General features: G+C 46.9%; 1 protein-coding gene across 3 annotated transcripts in view; it reads left to right on the plus strand.

Moving 5' to 3' along the window:
* Window positions 1–15,549, plus strand: part of LOC143215985 (GAS2-like protein pickled eggs) — an 87,787-nt gene extending 72,238 nt beyond the window's left edge. The window contains exons 4-9 of one of the 3 annotated variants that reach the window (XM_076438656.1): window positions 528–729; window positions 1,426–1,510; window positions 2,487–2,901; window positions 4,032–4,440; window positions 9,775–10,364; window positions 10,446–15,549. In XM_076438656.1, the coding sequence (XP_076294771.1) occupies window positions 528–729; window positions 1,426–1,510; window positions 2,487–2,901; window positions 4,032–4,440; window positions 9,775–10,364; window positions 10,446–10,670 (1,926 nt within the window). In that variant the 3' untranslated portion in view covers window positions 10,671–15,549. Of the gene's footprint in view, window positions 1–527; window positions 730–1,425; window positions 1,511–2,486; window positions 2,902–4,031; window positions 4,441–9,774 lie in introns of all 3 variants that reach the window. The other 2 variants (XM_076438654.1, XM_076438655.1) reach the window with 2 other exon arrangements.
* Window positions 15,550–17,105: the final 1,556 nt, after the last annotated feature.

Genomic DNA, 17,105 nt, shown 5'->3' on the forward strand with positions numbered 1-17,105 from the left:
TCGTTCAAAGCTTCAGGGAAAAATCGATCAATGTTTTATTAACCCTATCGAGACTAGAAGCAATCATGCTCGTTCAATTTTTGGCGTTCGTCGCGTCCCATAATCGAATTTCCCTTCGATCCACAGCTTCGATCGAGTTTGCTGTTGGAATTTCGTTATTTCCAACTCGTTCAGAATTATAGTGATCGTTACAGACTCAAAGAGAGATGATTCTACGTGAAAAACTAAGTCGAAAATGCGGAATAAATTTTTTTAATACTGTGCTCCGTTCATGAGATAATTTAATAAGAAAATCTGCTAAGTAGAAACGGCCGGCCATGATCAGACACCTCGCGAATATTCAGCCTCAATTTTTTCGAAAACAGAGTCTCGTATCAGAAACGTGTATTCCACACTTCCGGTTCAGCATTTCACGTAGAATCGTCGTCGTGTGTTAGCTGAAATGTTTAAAAATCAATATTTTATAATTGACACGATCAAATGTTTGAAGGAAGAGGTTAAAGAGGTATTCTTGTTTTTGGTTACAGGTTCGAGATTTGGTCGAGAGGTGCACGTGCCCGACGCAGTTCCCCATGATCCGTGTGTCCGAGGGCAAGTACAGGATCGGAGACACGAAGGTGCTCATCTTCGTGAGGATCCTGAGGAGCCACGTTATGGTTCGCGTTGGCGGAGGATGGGACACCCTCAGCCACTATTTGGACAAGCATGATCCCTGCCGGTGCAGAACCTGTGAGTATTTTTATCCTTCACTGACACTCCCCTAGAAACATAAGAATTTATGATTTCGGCGCCAGGTTCGAGCAATTATTTAAACATGCATCTTGACGTTTGTCCTTACGTAACTCATAATTTTCGTCTAAAATGTTTTTTTCCTTTTCTTGTCGCAGCAAGCAAATATATTAATTTTGTTTGATCCTTTTGATCTACACGGCTGTGTTACAATATTTATGCAAAATTTACATTCTTTTGCATTATTTTCAGACGCAATAAATGTTCTTTGTGAAAATGATCCACATAGGGATCGAAACGTCAAGATGCATGTTTAAATAATTGCACATTTGCTGTAGGTTTATAATTGATCGAACCTGGCGCCGAAATCATAAATTCTTATACTTCAATTTCTCGATCGAGAAACAAACTTCACCTTTACTCCTAGAAACGTTTCGAAAAGCTTCTGCTTCAATCTTGGACACGATAAAAATTCGTTAAGACGTGCTTGAATATCGCAAATGAGTCGAGCAGCGAATCAGTTAGTTTTTACTAAAAGTTTGTCGATGAAAAAAAAGTACATGCTCGATCATCGCTCGATCAGCGTCCGGGTCCATCGACGAGAAAAAAAGAGAAAGACGGAACGGAAGAAGAAAAGAGTCGTACCGATTGCACAATGATTATTCTTTCTTTTCCCGCGTGGTTGTTTTGTCGCAGCGCATCGCTCGATGATCTCAGCGAAGCTGATTCAAAAGGCTGGAGGGTCCTTCGACCTTGGCAGCGCGCAGGTGCATTACGAGAGGTGAGTAATTTTCTGCCTCTAAGGTGTCATTTATCTGTCGACGGCGAGCGAGAGAGTCGGAGTCAGCCAGCTCCCATGATTTTTCCCCGGATGGGAACGGTCTCGACGGGGATCGGGAAATTATACGTGGCGTTGATAACCGAGAAACATGTTTGATAGTCGCTGACACGCGCCGGGAACGCTCCGATGACAGAGCCTCGCGGCTCCGCTCGCAAACTGGTCGCCGGAGAGACCTCAACTTATTCATTAACGATGCGTCCAGCGGTTTCTGCGAACCTTTATCATCGAGCATGCACACCTTAGCGCGTTCGCAACACCAGCGATTTGTAAACGCTCGCGTCCAACGATTAGGGACCTTCCTAGAATAATTGAACGAAGAAATCCATGGTCTATCATCACGCGCTGACGATTCCGACGCTGTAACGATCCTGGCTTTGCTAATTGATTCAGAGAAGCCTTCGATTGCGTAAGGGGCGCTGCATCTCCTAACCTTGGATCCCTGATCGATAAAATGACGTGTTCGAATCAAGTATCTTCGAATTGAATATTAGTTTTGCTTGCACGGACATTTTCTGGGACTCATTTGCTATGTTAGTAGATAAAAAATGCATAAAACCATTCTTAAATCATTTTAATCTTTCTACTACTTCGAAACGAACCATTTTGTTCAGAAGTTGATAAAATCCTCTGTCTGCTTATCGGGTATAGCAGAAAGAAAATGACGTGACTAACAGTATAACTAACGCAAGAAGAAGGGTAGGCAAAGTGTCCACGAGAGGATCGAATATAGTTCAGCTTTTACACGAAAATTCCAAACGATACTGCGAGAGTGCATTGACACCAAAATCTCCAAGTGGTGTGCACCAGAGAGAATATTCGAAAGAATCAGGTAGCTAAGATAGATTCTAGAAGGGTCCCTAGCGTGGACAGATTGCCGCCCGAGCCGCGAGACGTGAGAACGGTTGCTGATCCGCAGATCACCTCCTAGAACTCGGCGTAGTTCGGCGTCGAGCGTCGGATCCTGCGCGGGTACGATGCAGGGTCAACAATCGACGCAGCTGCACGCGGCCAGGAGCATCTCGAGCAATCGTTCGCGATCGCCCACGCCCCACCAGCCCGCCGGTAAACAGCCGGACGAGCAGCAGCAGCAGCAGCAGCAACAGCAGCAGAAGAAGACGAATCGATCGAGGAGTCCCACGCCCCAGAGGAAATTCCTTGGCAGCCCGAGCCATCAGGTTGATTTCGGGAAACAGCGATCGAGATCGCCGACCCCGAAGCCACAGTTCCGATCAAGCAGCCCGACCACCAAGCCTGGCTCCGACTCGCCTAAGAGATGCATCAACGAAGATGCGAGGTCGCCGACCCATCACACCAAGCATCAGGAACCTAAGGTCAGTCTCACATACCTGTGATTTATTTGCCAAGTGCTCTGGATTCGCGACAGACTCTTCTTCGGGTTCAACGCGTTGACTGCTTTCCCGGGTCGCAGTCTTCAAGAATGTTGCGCTTTAGAGGTCCTTTTGATCGTGGAAGTGTTAAGAAAGCTATTAGGTGCGAGTGGTTAGATCCACTGTGGACACCTTCCGTAGCCAATCTTCAGCTTCAGAGACCCTTTCAATCGTGGATGTTTTGAGAAGGCTGTTTTAGGTCCAAGTGATTGGATCTCTTAAATTGTGGACATCTTAAATAGCCAATCTTCAAAACTGTTGCGCTTTAGAGATCTTTCCGATCTTGGCAGTTTGATTAGGTCCAAGTGATTGGATCCACTGTGGACATCTTAGATAGCCAATCTTGGAGACTGTTGCGCTTTGGAGGTCCTTCCGATCTTGGATGTTTTAGGAACGCTGTTATTAGGTCCGCCAAGTGGTTAGATTCACTGTGGACACTTTAAGTAGTTAATTTTTACGACTGTTGCGCTTTAGAGGTCCTTCCGATCTTGGATGTTTTAAGAACGCGTTTATTAGGTCCGCCAAGTTGTTAGATTCACTGTGGACACCTTAAGTAGCTAATCTTGAAGACTGTTGCGCTTTGGAGGACTTTCCGATCTTGGATGTGTGAAGAACGCTTTTATTAGGTCCGTCAAGTGGTTAGATTCACTGTGGATGCTTTAAGTAGCTAATCTTGAAGACTGTTGCGCTTTGGAGGACTTTCCGATCTTGGATGTTTGACGAACGCTTTTATTAGGTCCGCCAAGTGGTTAGATTCACTGTGGACACTTTAAGTAGCTAATATTGAAGACTGTTGTGCTTTGGAGGTCCTTCCAATCTTGGTAGTTTGATTAGATCCAAGTGGTTACATTCACTGTGGACATCTTAGATAGCCGATCTTCAAGACTGTTGCGCTTTAGAGGTCCTTCCGATCTTGGATGTTTTAGGAACGCTGTTATTAGGTCCGCCTAGTGGTTAGATCCACTGTGGACACATTAGCTAGCCAATCTTCATCTTCAGAGACCTAACTATTCAGCAGATAATCTTCAAAACTGAAGTACTCCTCAGAAAATATTCTTCAATATTCTGTCCAGGATGCTAAGAAGGACCTCCACCAGGAGATCCGCACAAAGGTGCCGTTGTCCGAGGAGTTCACGAAGCGATACGTGGTGGAGGGCGGCGTGGCTCGCCGTGCCGTGGAAAAGGAGGACACGCCTAAGTACGAGCCAACCATCTACAATTACAAGTGTCGCGAGGATTCCAGCAGCCGTAGTCCGACACCGAGTCCTCCAGCTATCAAGGAGGAGCCGGTGCTGGAGAACTTCGGCAAGGATGTTACAGGGAATCAACAGTACACGAAGTCGCCTCACGGGGATGGCGAGCATTCTGACAACTGCAGCGAGGTGTCCGACGAAGGGTACAGGAGTTTGGGTGCTGTGCAACCACCCACCAGCAACGGGACTACGGGGACGCAAGGATCGCCCACGGTTGCCGATTGTCAAAGTGAGTCCTTTTTCGTGAAGAAATTTAATGGTCCTTCGGTTCGAGCACAGTCGCCCGATTGGGACTTGTGTCCCCTAACTTCCCCTTCTCCGACGCTGTTCCCCCACGCCCCTCTCTGTCGAGCATGCGTCACAATGTCACGTGAGTAATCCGGTACTGCCAGAGAGGGGGTAACCTTTTCCCTAAACTTTTTTTTTAAATAGCTTATCCAGACCTCCAAGTGGGGTCTATACAATTGGACGTAATTTACTTAAATTTCTAGGGTTTTTATGAAAGTAATTAATTGACATGCCTTGCCTTGAATCTCTTGACAACAGCCATAGGTTATAAACAGAGGTAGGCATTATTTGGCGAAACACACAAATATTTCAAACATTATTTAATATTTTAGATTTTATTTGGCTGAAAGAAAATAGTATTTTAAATAAGATATACAATTTCGAAAATAAGATATTTCTATTTTAACAATCTGTGTGAACCTCAAAATAAAATATTTCTATTTCAACAATTTGATCCCCAAAATAAAATATTTCTATTTTAAACAATCAGAAACACGAAATAAAATACTATTATATTTTCCAACAAAAATTACTGCCTCAAATAAATTATTTTATTTTCAAAAATAACTGCATTAAATAAAATATTTTATTTTCAAGAATTACTGCATTAAGTAAAATATTTTATTTTCAAAGTTGTACACATACTTTAGAGAATAAATAGAGAATAAATAAATTATATACTATTTACTATTTAAAATACTATTTTCCCCAGCTCTGGCTATAAACTATTACAAATTTGAGTAAATTCCCCTCATCTGGCGACTCTGGGTTCGTTCTAGGATTTTGAGTTGACGATCGGTCGGTTGGGCCTCATTTAGGAAAGCTAGATCTTTTCTTACTAAAAATAATTAAAACTTGGTCGCTCGCCGACGTAGTATATTATTTGGACCGTCCAATTTCGACCCGTTCGTCTTCTCACATATTAGGAAGCAATGCTGCTCGTGACGAGCGTGGGCGTTAAGAATTCGAGTCCTGTATAGTTACAGTGGAAGATCGTTTAGTTCGACGACATCGAGTGCCTTCGAAAACTCGACTTCTCCTTTAATTTCGAGCCACCCACGCGATGTTTACGAACGTTAGGCTTCTTTCTTTGGCAGTCCTGAGCCCCTCGGACCTCCGCGTGATGCTCGGTGATGTAACTGTCCTATGATTTCGCCAAAAGATACAGAAACCCACGACTGTCCCATTACGAACCACTCGTGTCCCATCTGTAACAATTCTGTCATCTTATCATTTCACATTAATCATTCCCCTATGAACTCACCTCACAATTTCTCAATACAGTCAGTATTCGAACGTGCATCTAAGAAATAAACATTCATTTATACAAATTATTATTACCACTATTCAATCTCGCACACATTTCTTTTCTAATAATTTAATCAGACAGTATACAGAACATTTGTCCCATTGAATAATCCGAGGAGTCGATTTTAATTAATTTAATTTGTTCGATGTACTACACGTTTATACCGCGGATCTCCATTAATTTCATTTGTTCGATGTACTACACGATTATACCGCGGATCTCCATGCGGAATAAAAGCTTTCGTCAACCGGATATTTAACCGGAGCAAAAATAAAACTTTGGCTTCTAAATACGCCTAATGATCGGGAATTATATAAAAGGCGATCTGCCATGATCGCAGTACGTTTCTACCTTTAATCGCGTTTCGCAACGGCGCGACAGCGAGACGAAGGACGCATGTTAATCGTGCGACGAGTGAAATCGCGCGTGGATCGCGATAATGCGCGTCCCGCTGCGGAGAAAACGCGTGTACGACGGGGCTTTCCGATCAAAGCCAGTCATTCAGTTTAATAGGAACGAGGCGGCGGGCATGGGGGTGGTGTATCGGCGAACAAACGCCACTATTGTACGGTTCCTCTTCTGTTTCAACTCTCCCGGGGACCAACGGAGATCCAACGAGAGAGAGACCCTCCCCCTGTCCCCCGTAGGCCCCCTCGATGCCCAGCTTTTTCTCTCGTTCCCACTTTCCGACACGTTCGAGGAGCGGTGTGGTTCGTTGAAACTTGAAGCGCACTTCACTGAGGACGCGCGTCGCCCTAACCGCTTCGCTTTGATGTTGATTTTTTTTCGGGCATCCGGAGAGGGGGGTAAGGGCTGATCCGCGGCGCGTACACCTTCGGGAACGACGAGACAGGCTGCGAAGGGGATTCGGATCTTAATACCTCGGGACAAGTGTTTATCTTCGCTCCTCCATCTCGGTTCCGAGTCCGAACTTGTCTCGCCGTCTGCATCCATCCTCGAGATCGTATTTTCGGACAAAAGCAATTCTTGGTTGATTATTTCGTGGACAATCGCGCTTCGAATTGGCCGGACGCATCCAGTGAGACGAAACTGTGCTAGGGTCATTTTTGTAGTATAGGTTTTGGGAAAGGATGAATTTGGAGTTCAAAAACTGTACAATTTTTTTGTAATATTTCACGTTCCAAGGTTTACATATTAAGATTGGGACTTCAACGCGTGTTCGGAAGTTTTTCAGACAATTTAAAAGTCCAGAAATAATAGATAAAGATAAGGTTGCAGACGGCGTTCATTAAATTTAACTTCAATGCACAGAGCTGGGGAAAATAGTATTTTAAATAGTAAATAGTAAATAATCCCGTTTATTTTACAGTATCTGTACAACTTTGAAAATAAAATATTTTATTTGATGCAGTAATTTTTGAAAATAACATATTTTGTTTGATGCAGTAATTTTTGAAAATAGTATTTGAAAATAGTTTTTTTTTTAAGAATATTGAAAACATTTGGACTTCGTCTTTATTTCCAATTTCAATTTTAAATATTATTGCTCAAAATAATGGTTCGCATTCAATAGATATTGCGAACCTTTGAAACTTAATTTACTATCAAGTTTAAAATCTCGATTTCATGATTTATTCGATTATAAATAAATCGAATTTTCTTTAAATAGTATTTCAAATATTTTTTTCGCCAAATAATGCCGACCTCTGCTTCAGTGCCTGTAAGACAACTCGAAGCCGATCATTTTGACTCAATTTTTGGGGTGGAAGGTAAAGAGGTGGCGCAAGGAAAATTCGGGTCGCTTTCGGTGCGGGTCAAAGCTCGAAGACAGCGTGTAAGGTGGGCTAGAAGCCTCCTCAGAGCAGCCGGGAAGCCCCTCTCGAGGCGTGAAAGATCGCCACGCGTCAAGTGCGTCAAGCGAGAGCGTTCGTATCCGAGCTGTGTTCGATCCGAGCGTTATCGAGGATCGACCGGCGATTGTTCCGAGGACAGGTTGTTGTTGGAGATCGCCTACGCTCCTCAACACACCGCGGGATCTCTCTCTCTCCCCGGCCCGTATAATCCGTCGGAGCCGGCTAAATGTCAGGTCGGCCTGTACGCGTCCACGGCAACGTGTGCCGAGTGTACTTTGAATATTAATCGGCTACAGGGTGGTCCAAAAGCGTTGGCCAACACCAAATTACCCGACAACACACGGCGATCCGCCAAGGCTGCTATCGAGTACAACCTGAAATGTCACTTTCGTTCTAGATCGATGGCCAATTCTAAAAGAAATTTTCAAAGACAACCTCCAAGTCCAATTGCGGCCAACAGGAGTCGGAAATTTTCAAAGACGATAATCTCCAAGTCAATTGCATCTAACAGGATTCAAATAAAAATTTCTTTCCCTCTTTTGTGATCTCAATCAGTCGAAAATAATTTACAAGAATTCTCAAATTCTTTTAATCAGATTACTGTTTCAAACTTCCCAATGTTGGTTTCCCAATGTTGAACCACCTATACTCCAAAGTTCAGGATCATTCGTGTTTCTAACGAGCAGGGATCCTAGTCTCTAATCCTCCTCGGACACTATAGCGAATCGGATTTTATCGTCCGCGGTCAATTAGCACGTCCAGCCGCGAAACATCACAGGTGCGTCACGGGCTAATCGAAAACATAATAATAAAAGTCCGGTGTCGATTCTTCGGACTGGTTCCGTTTGTTCACCTTGCCCACGCAGCCCGCTGAAACGGGACGCGTCTCCGGAGCCTAAACTGCTGAATAAACATCAGCCGGCGAGAAAAACGCGCTCCATAACGCTCGCCTTTGATTATTATTATATAACCCTGGTTACCTAACCAGTGCTGCGACGGTCAACAAATATTTCTGCCAACTGCTTCGCAAACACATAAGCAGGTTTTGAGATTGACCAAATATGACTCTGTCCGACAGAGTTCTCTTATCAGCAGGCATTGGAACAAAGTCCCTGTTCTTTCGGGCAATGCAAGGCTAGCTTCGTTCAGCACGTGCGTAATCTGTCCGGAACTTGCGTTGTAGCGGGTGGAAGAATCATTCCTGGTTGATGTCAATGGTGTCTCCTTCAAAGTGTTGTCCATTACAAGCCACAACTTTCTTCCAGCGATCCTCCGACTTACGAAAACACTGCTTAAAATCATCTTTGTGGATAGCGAACAGCTGCCTCGTCGTATTCTGTTTTATTGCTTCCACGTCCGCAAATTTTTTTCTTCATTTCGGGGAACAACCAGAAGTCACAAGGAGCTAGATCAGGACTGTTCGGAGAATCGTACCAATGGTTTCCGAACACGAATGCCCAAGTTTCTGGGAAAATTTCACGCATTTTCTTTGTTTCACACGTTCGGTCATTATAATACGCGACGCTGCTTGCAAAACTGCGTAGCGTTTTCAAACTACGGCATTATTACAAGGTCGCTTCTGACATAAACATGCGGTATCCGCCTTAGCCCACTTAGGAACGAAGCCATAAGATCGGATACTTTCCGGACACAGACTACGTAGTTCAGTTCGATCTCATCCACTCTCTTTGAAAATCGGCCGCAGGCACGGTGTATTACAGAGGTGTTCGGACTTCTCTCGGAAAGGTGTGATATTTAGAGATTAGTTCTCTGGTCGCCGCCAGATGGAATACTAGTCATTTTCACAGTTTTCAGCGTGTCAATGTAGCCCGTGCTAAGGTATGTACCGTACATATACCTTAGCACGGGCTACATGGACACGCTGCTACACACAATCTCGTTCTCACACGTACATGAAAACTGTGAAAATGACTAGGATTCCATCTGGCGGCGACCAGAGAACGAACCTCTATCTACCACAAAACTTCAGCCTTACAGAGGTGCTTAGTCGTAACACCTCTATAATACACCGTGGCCGGGGGCCAGGACCCCTATCAGAAATCCTTCGAAGGTCGCTAAAGGGGAATACACATCGGCCGATGTAAACATTCCCATCCAGAGCTAACCTTGGCCGGACGGGCCCCTGTTTCAGAGCAACCCGCGAAGCCGGAGCCGGAGGAGCGTTCCTGCGTGGAGACGGAGAGCATCGAAACGGGTCTGCGGAAGACCCGAATAGGCCCGGCGAGTCCTTTGCGGGCGTCCCCATCTCGAAGCGTGGCGTCCTCGTCGGGAGACAGGACTCCCCGAGCAGGATCAATCGTGCGTGAGAACAGCAACGTGTCGAGGGCATCATCCGGCAGCAGGACCCCCCGAGAGAGCAACTCCAGCCCGGAGGGCAGCCCCTTGAAGCGTGGCGCTGTTCGGACCAGCCTGCGGAAGCCTCCGACGGGTAGCCTGAGTAAGGCGTCCGCTGTCCCGAAGTCCTGCCAGTCGCCGGTCAGCGGTAGCAACACGTGGAACGGCCGGCAGGTGCGTCAGCGGCCTAGCATCCAGTCGGACACGTTTCTGAATCCCCAGGGGGCGGCAACCTGTGCGACAACGGCGAGTTTCGCGCGCAAGAGCCCCGCGAGACAGAGCCTGCCGCGTCAGAGCGTGAACGGGGTGCAGTACGACAGGAACGGCAGGCGGATCAAACCGTCGACGACGAGCACCACCGGATCCCTGCAGTCCTCGCCAACCAAGGTGGCGAATCCGTTACTCGAGCAGATTCTGCAGAAAGTCGGTCACTTACAGAACGACCGCGAGGTCGTGCAAACGTTGCAGGACCTGTTGAGGGACTACCAGAGCCACGGAGCGGACGGGGTCGCGAACCTGGAGTTCACCAGGGCTTGGATCGACGGGAACGGGACCGTGGTGCTGCCGCAGGAGAGCCAGAACGCCGCCAGTCCCAGGAAGGACCCGAAACCCGCCTCTGAACGAGGCGGCTACTCGAGGATACCAGCGCCCGTTTACAAGAGGCCCATGTCTGTCGCGTCCGACAGCGTCTGAGACAGGCCTCTCGGCCCGAGGAAGAGGGCGAGTACGTCTCGGTGAAGGTGTCCCCGACACCTCCTCGGGCGGGCGTCCTTCGCGCCCGGGACTCTAGCGTGTTTTAGCCTCGCGAGTGAACCCTACCCTACCGTCGAGGCGCTCTTCAAACTCCGGACCGCGAACAGTCGCCGTGCGATTGGTCCTTGCAGGCTGGTGTCATGCTGTTCGGAGGTCGCCATTGGTAGGTAAGGGGGTCGGGACCAGTGTCGTCAGACGTTGCTGGGTCAAGTTGTCGCGACGCAGACGCAACCGGTCCGAGAACAGGGGAACGCGTCGTAGAAGTGGGGGAAAAGTCTCGATCTGGCGACACTGGTCTCGAGCACCCCCTTCTCCGTGATATCGCATTTTTTCAGGGTGTTCCAGTTGCTTTCGTCGGGGCCGAAAGATTCCCAAGGTACTCGAACATCAGGGGTTCTCAACTCGCGTGAATAGAATCTTAGTTTTCGAGTAAATTTAGACACAGTTTTCGGAGTTCGCGTAAATCAACTCTTTGGACGATGTGCAGCGGCGAGATGAGAACCTCTGGGTTCCCCCCCGGAATCACGTTTTCCCCGCATGCTTCGCGAAAGAACGAGAGGAGCAGGGTTTGCCAAACCTGTGCGCGGAGAGACTCTTTGGCACGATAGAATTAGTTTTCGAGCGAATGTAAAAGCAATTTTTCAGAGTCCGATAGGGAAAGACAATCTCTTTTTATGAAAAGTCTCGTCTGGCGCACCGCGTTGACAGCCACTGCTCCGCGGTCAGCTGATCGACGCTCGGACAGTTGAACGCCGATCCACGGGAGAACGGTTCGTCGCAGGTGAACGCTTCCTTTTCGACGTTCTATCGTTCGATCGCGTAGAATGCGAGGAAGCCGAGGGAACACGGGTAAGAATGCGAATGTCGCCGTGAGGCATCGGCGAAAAGGAGGCTGTCCGTCAGAGAAACTCTCGGGACACGGTCCGCGGCGGAGAACGGTCCGCGGGGACAGTTCGAGGCGGCTCGGGCACAACAGAGCAATTAAACGAGGGCCGGTTGTCGCGTGGGCGACCGATAAAGCTTGAAGAGAGGCTGTCTCTCGTTGGCAGTGGAGCCAGATCGGGGAAATCGAGGGGAATACGGTGACCCCCTCTCTCTATTATTACCGGAGTCACTCACGTGACGTTGTGACGGTTGTTGGAGGATACTTTCCGCCGTGGAAGGAGTATAAAGTGAACTGGGAGAAAAGTGTTGATCTGGCTTCGCTGCTCGTTGGCTCGCGTCGCTTCTGGCCCCCTTGTTCCGTGTCGCGCCGCAGATCGAAGGCGTCCGATTAGAGGGAGAGAAGTTAACGGGCCTTAACGGTACGGGGTCGATCAGTTAGCGGCCCCGTGTAGGAGTCACGCGTAGAATCGGGGTGGTGCTTGGAAAGATTGGTGCTCGAAGAAGTGGAGAGGGGGGGGAGGGGAGGGAGATGGGGAGAGATCTGAAAAGTTGTGAAGAGAGAGGTTTGACGTCTCTCGCGATCCGCGAGAACAGATTAGCCACAGGCCGACAAGAAGACCGAACAGGAGAGAACGAAAATTAAAAAAAAAAAGAACCGGGACGAATATAAGCGGAGAACTCGTCCTGGATCCTGGCGGGGCGGGACAGGTGTTAGGGAGGGGAGAAGATGGGAGCGCGGTTTCAATTGGTTACCACGGAATTCAAGCGGGCAATTAGCCGGCGCGGGGTCTTGCGTTAATGGCTTCCCGATCGATTTGCTTCCAGTCTGTTAATTGCGCCCCGGCTGACAGCTCGTCGATTGATCCGAGACGAGAGATTACACCTTGCGACGCGGACACGCGATACCTTCGTCCCCCAGTGACTCGCGAGATCCTCTCGCCGGTTCCGCGTGATCGATGACCGCGTCACGTTTTCGCGAATTCGCGCCGCTCCCGATCCACCATCCATTCGTTCCCCAACTTTGAGATCGTTCCATACACGCATGAAGATCCACGGTCCAATTATCCTTGATCCATTACCGCGTTCGCAAGAAAAATACTACAAGCAATCGGCATGCTCGCTGCCAAGTTTGTCCAGCAATTAGTCGAGACTTTCTAAGCCGGCCGAAACCGAGATCGATCACGCGGACCGTCGAGATCGTTACCGAGGGAAAAAAAGTATCCCGTGGTCGCGATTTCTTTAGCTTAGTAACCGCGATCGACGAGGGATCGCGATCTCTCGCCGCCTTTTACACGAGAGATCGAGCACCGATCTCACGACGCGCGCAACGTTTTATCGATCGGCAAAGATTCAGACGGACTCGACTTGATCGAGCGGAGATGGGGCAATTAAATTTCTTCGTTAGCAGAGCTCGCGCGAGAAACGTTGCGCGGGTTCGGAGATCGAACGTGGTCCGCTCGCCGATCGACGTGAGCCCGATTTCTACGTTTCGATCGTTCGATCACGGCAAATTATTTATTTATATAGTCTATCGGTTGTATTTATTGAAGACGATTTATTTACGCGTTGAGGGAGGCTGGGAGGAGAGAGAGAGAGAGAGTGAAGAGGGGAGGGAGGGTTGAAGGGTTGGTGGACGTCGAGGATCGAACAGGGTCCTTTTTCAAGATGGCGGGGCGGTTGCCCCGCGAGTAACGAATCAAATAACCCCGGAGGAGGACGGGAGAGAGAGAGATGGAGAACATTCGAAACAGACTGCATTAATGTAGATAGCGACGTCGAACGAAATGCCATTCCAATGTTTCACTGTTTTTTATACCAAACGCGAGCGTAGCGCCATTTTGTATCAAGTGTCTTGCCGGGAGATGGCGGCCGCGGGCGGGGCGTTCCGGGCTGTGGAGAAATTCCCGAAGGAAATCACGAGGGACGCGGTCTCGCGCTTCTTGCAAAATCGAACGTGGTTCGAGGGATCGGAAAATTTTCAGGGAAAAACGCGCGGTATTATTCCTCCTTCCTCGAGAACAGAGAGATCGTGTAGTCGAGAACGATCGTCGCGACGCCGTAGATTTAAAAGAGAAATCAATTTTTCGCTAGATAGGTAGACACGCTCGTTCTGCCGTACAAAAGTGTTCATGCTCCTCAGGTAGTCGATAACTCGGTCCGATAATTAGGCTAACGTCCGCTAGGGACGGGGATGTTCGGTTTTGCAACGCGGCGCGAGATCGAAATCGTTTCTGAAAGCCCGTTCCGATCCGAGACCGGACCGAAGGAGGGACGTCGAGCGCGATTCGACTCGATTTGAATAAAATGCTACGGAGCTCGGGAGCTCGAGCGGAGCACCGGTTCCAATTCCACGCTGCCCACGTCCAGAATCTTTCGAAACCGGGCCCGACACGCGCGAATGAAACTTGGCAGGCTCGCGAACAAGCTCAAACCGTCGAACAAATATTTTTTATAACGCCGCCTCGGCAGAGAATCGTCTCCGGCCTGAGTCCAGCCGCCAAGTTTCAAGATCCCGCCGCCGTAACATTGACGGGGTCAGTCGCGAACCATAAACACCCCATAGGAACCAACATTTTATCTTCAACAATTCCACATACAGAGGCTTTCTTCAAGAAACGGGGGACACCATCATTGCTTCAAGTATCTGAAAACTAAAATGATTTATTGTATTTCTGTATCATATTTCTTGACTGTATTATCAATAGACTGCGGACTTCTATGCGTTTACGAACGAATTAACTGCATGAGATATGAAGCAGTGAAAATGATAAAAAACCTAAGGATATCGTTATGTCGTTCCCAACGTAAAACGGCTATTAAGGGATGAAATGAATATTTATTTAACTACTGCATAAAGATCCACAGTCTAATTATCAATGAATAGCCCAAAGAAAATTCAGGTTACTAAATAATAATACAGGATTCGATCATTTTTACAAACGTTATTCATGAGAGGACCGTGTGGAAGTTATTTGTGCATTTATATTAATGTTTGAGCTTCCCGATGAACCAGTAAGGGAAAACGGAGAACGTGTTTCTAGATTCTGGACGACGCCCCGCGAACGGAATCGAATCTCCCGCCGATTAAAAGCGTAGAAGAGGCCTACTTCCGTCCCGGAAGCGCGGCAGAGATGAGAAAGTTTATTTTGTTGACGAGATGTTCCAGCAGCGATCGCTAGAAAGCGTGGGACGAGATTATTTTTCAGTGTGGGGCGTGTTTTAGATGGCCGCTGGCCCGTCGCCGTGGCACCAGCGACGTTCGATTAAGGCGTGGATATTTTTCTTTTTGCATACAGTCGCCTAACACGACGTGTTCCCAGCGATTTTTCTTCGCGGAACCGAATGGACGTTCGTAAACCGTTTATTTTACCGAGGACGTCGTAAAAAAAAGCTCCCTTTATGTTAGAGAGGCGTCCACGGCAGAAAATTCTTACCGATCAGCCGTCCACGAAATGTTCCCAGAAATTCGAACGAGAAAACACTATTATTCGACGAAGCGCTATTTTCGAATGGGACGAAATAAAAAAATGTGCGGAGACCGCGACGACGTTCCGGCGGCCGAGATAAAAATTGCTCGTAGATTTTGCGATTCGCGAGGGGCTGGGTTTTCTTGGTAGACCCACGCCTCGACTTTCTGAGCCTATGCTTCGTAACCCCAGGCGAACGACGAATAACAATACCGACGATTACCAATATTAATATTATTATTGCAGCAGATGCAACTATTGCTATTATTATTATTACGATAATTATTATTATTGCGATGATTATTATTATTATCATTATCGTCAGGGAGATAATGATAATTGATTAATATGATTATTATATGCAACGTTGAGTATGTTACGTTATCATTTTATCTACGAGAAGTTTGTAAATTGAGAGGAAACCTGCATAAGAGAGAAAAAAAAACAATAAAAAGCTTTAACAAAAACGCTCCTTGCTCTTCGCAGCTCCGCCCCTTCGTAGTCTCCATCCTACTGCAATCCTTGAATTATTACCGCAGCGTTGTTAGACTGTGAATTCTCGTGCAAAGTTAAAATTGTACTGTAAAGCAGCATTTTCAAGTCCCTTCACTGTTTTGCATTTTATATTGTATTCATTTTTGTTATAATACTGGAGTATCAAGTTCGACAGAATTTAGTAGGATGTTTAATTATTTTGGACCTGCAAATGTTATCACTAGACGGATCTCCATGCATTTACGACGTCGGAGAATTTTCGATAAACGTTATACATCATAAAATTTTTATTTATTTCGGATCTACGAACTATCACTGAAAATAAGAGACTTTCACATTCTTAAAATTTACATACAAGAATTGGAAACTGCGTAAACATCCGGAGTCTATGAATGAAGATAGGATTTTATTTGGTGCGACTTCCTTAAAATTTGTCTACAAAAATTGAAAATTGCATAAACATCCGTTCGGGTAACAAGGCTAGACAATAAAATTGACAAGGAGAACGAAGTTTCACTGCGCCAACGGCCTCGAAACGGGACACTGAAGATTCTGAGCGGTACTCGAAGACTCGGCAGCGCATCGGTGCAGCGCTTCACCCTCTAAGCGCAGGTAGGTGCACGCGCAAGGCCCGTTACGAGGCCCAATGCACCACAGCGATCGGCGTCCTTGCCGCATATGGCGAGACGGCTCTCCTTCTCGGACACGGACGACCGACCAACAATGGTCCTCGCTCGTGTGTGAGTCAGCGAGTGCACGCGAGCACAAACGCAGGTTTGCTGTTTTCGCTTGGCCGGCGGGTTCGCGGGCACCTTTAGGAACGGAGTCATTTTTAAGACGTCCGGCCGCGATGCCGGAGATTTATGACGGGCCCTGGTAGCCTCGATAATAACAGTGACGACGACGAGCATGCCATTTCGCGTGGAAACAATGCGAAAGACCACGAACCTTCAGCTCTAGCGTCCCTCGACTTCAAACGGATCCTTCTTCTTGCTTTGGGACCTCCTTCTCTGCAGATGCAATTGCTGAGCTAGCTCAGGACCCATCAAGGATTTTCATTATCAAATTTTGACCGGTTCACCCCACCGGTCAAAACAATTATTAAAATAATAAAAATGATTTCATGAGAACTGATTGTATAGGTATCTTTAGTGGAGCGCGTATTAAAATAGGAGTCGCACAAAGTCTAAATAAAATTAATCTAGTCATTTTTATAATGGATCCTGTAGCCTACATGTTCTATTGAACATCTAAAATGAATTTATTGAAATCTATTGAACCAATGCTCATGACAATTCTCATTAATAATTTCAATAATTGTAAAGTAACAAAATGGAACCAATCATTCGACCGGCGATTGAAATGAAAATCAAACGTTTAAATGAAAACTGGAAGTAGGTTCTTGGTCAGCTTTGTACTTTAAGACCATGTATAATAAACTAGTATAATAGTATTTGCACATCACAGTGGTCAAATAATAAAAATGTTTTCATAAGAACCAATTGTATACAGATCGTTAGTAGAGCGC

Source organism: Lasioglossum baleicum, chromosome 14, assembly GCF_051020765.1.
Source record: "Lasioglossum baleicum chromosome 14, iyLasBale1, whole genome shotgun sequence".
Classification (NCBI taxonomy): domain Eukaryota; kingdom Metazoa; phylum Arthropoda; class Insecta; order Hymenoptera; family Halictidae; genus Lasioglossum; species Lasioglossum baleicum.